The sequence below is a fragment of the Diadema antillarum genome, unplaced genomic scaffold (genome assembly GCF_040938485.1).
Source record: "Diadema antillarum isolate AM-2024a unplaced genomic scaffold, OU_Dant_1.0 seq00001690_RagTag, whole genome shotgun sequence".
NCBI classification, from domain to species: Eukaryota; Metazoa; Echinodermata; class Echinoidea; order Diadematoida; family Diadematidae; genus Diadema; species Diadema antillarum.
This window is the reverse complement of record NW_027272385.1, coordinates 5359-7406: the sequence shown is the minus strand read 5'-3', so window position 1 is coordinate 7406 and position 2048 is coordinate 5359. Positions and strand designations below refer to the sequence as shown.

The 2048-nt window shown below is 42.7% G+C and overlaps 1 protein-coding gene across 1 annotated transcript; it reads right to left on the bottom strand.

Annotated features, from left to right (window-relative positions):
• Positions 1 to 835: 835 nt before the first annotated feature.
• LOC139711709 (dnaJ homolog subfamily C member 30, mitochondrial-like) lies at positions 836 to 1569 on the bottom strand. The gene has a single exon (XM_071623569.1). The coding sequence runs from the start codon at positions 1464 to 1466 to the stop codon at positions 861 to 863; it is 606 nt and encodes a 201-aa protein (XP_071479670.1). The 5' UTR covers positions 1467 to 1569; the 3' UTR covers positions 836 to 860.
• Between the last annotated feature and the right edge of the window lie 479 nt (positions 1570 to 2048).

Below are 2048 nucleotides of genomic sequence, written 5' to 3'. Positions count from 1 at the left end.
ACAATGATTTGGACTGTTGATATTCAATAGATCTACAGACTTTGATTGGTACATACTGTAGGTGTACTTGCACCTGTATAATGGTTTTTAAAAAATGGTTCTAAATGGGACTAGAACCAGCTACCAAGATATCATTCTCTTTGACATTTTGAGACATGCTGAGCTGGTTTGGTCTGACTTTGGTCAGAGCACTCTCTAAACAAATTACAGAGCAATAATGGCTCCTGCTAGCAAATACACTGTACCTCCTTTAAAAAAATAAAATTAAATTAAAAACTTCCTACGAAAGGTGGCTCACATGAACTCACCTGATGGTAATACCAAATTGTGGTTACACTGTCCATTTTTACAGCAAAGAAGATATCATTTACAACCAAAAAGGAAAAGGGCAGAAATTGTTTACCTCATTTATTAATACTACCGTGTAATATAAACAATTAAAAGGGCATGCATAGCTGCCTTTGTTTCATTACATACATTTGTAAATGACACTATCAATAGCTTCTAAGACTGTTGATACAAGTGTAAGTTATTGCTTGAGCATAACACTTCATCAACATGAAATATCCTGCCATTTCTGCCAAAACATTCATAATCTAGGACAAAATGTGGCTTGACATGGTATTTCACAATTGTACATTATAACTTGACATTTACATGTATGCACTTTGTGCGCTTGACAATCAAACACACTGATTTGCTGTGTGCAATACAAAAGGGTAAATAAATTACCATCTAGGCTGTAGACAGCTAATCTTGTGAACACAATGTTATGCTCATAAAACATTACACCAGTGCATTGATGTAATGTTCTACTGACTCAGACGGGCTAATTCATCGACAAATATCATCTGTACTGGTCACTTTTTTCCCTTCGCAGCTGCTCTTAGCTTCTTGTCCACTTTAGAATCATAGATGACGCTCTTTACTGCCAGGCCAATGGCAGTGACGATGAATGCTGCCAGGATGATGGGGGAGTGTTTTGCCTTGCTCTGGAGCTCCATGTATTCATCAATCCTCCGCTGACGATCGACTCGATCCTGTTGCTCTTTTTCCCGCGCAGCCTTATAGTGACTCTCGAAGAAGGCATCCATTTTCTTGGCCTGCCGCTCGGCTTCCTCGTGAAATGGTATGCCGCCGGTCGTGTACGTGGCTGCACCAGAAAATGTGGCTTTATCTACTTCTTCCTCTTTCACCTCTCCATAGATGTCTTTCTGGTTCAACGTGCCGCGGTCGTACCGTTTGCGCAAGGTGAGGTTACCAAGCACACTGTATGCTTCGTTGATGGATGAAAACTGGCGTTGAGCTTCTTTGCTACCTGCATTTTTGTCCGGGTGATAGACCTTGGACAGCTTGAAGAATGCTTCCTTGACTTGCGCCTGTGTGGCGTTTGGTGTAATGTTGAGCACTTCATAGTAGTTCCTGTCCCGTTTCCTTGGATTAGGCCTATAACAGCGAACATGCATCAAGAGCAAAGGTGCAGCATATTGCCTTTTCAAAGTCCCTGAGTAAACAACATCCTGAATGCCCAACAAAGATTGACTTTGTTGTCTTTGTCTATGTGTTGAATAATACCAGTTAGAGATACCCTCGTTCTTGAAACACAATGTTTGGCAAGCATGTTTCGACCTTTCTTCTGCACGACTTAGTTTACAACCAGAGTACTCTGTTCCTATCAACACACCCACACCTAACACGGTGGTGGCTTTGGCGGCATCATTACTTACACACAGCACGGGGCTCGCCGCGAGTTCCGCTGGGGTAGTTGCACCGAGTCTGGTGGTGTCAGTGAGTCCATTATACGTGCTGCGATAAGCCGGCAAGTCTTGAGATGTCAGCTGAATCTTACTCAGAGAGGGACAAAACAACCCAAATAATCTTCGTTGATAGCTGGGTAGATGTCTTAACTCCTCTGTGTGATATTTGGCCGAGCCATATCTAGATGTAATTCTCCCTTGCCAACATTGTTGGGCAGCTTTTCTCCATTGACCTGCCATTACAACCGGCGACTTCGATTCACACACTGCATGCGGCTCGTGTATGCACAC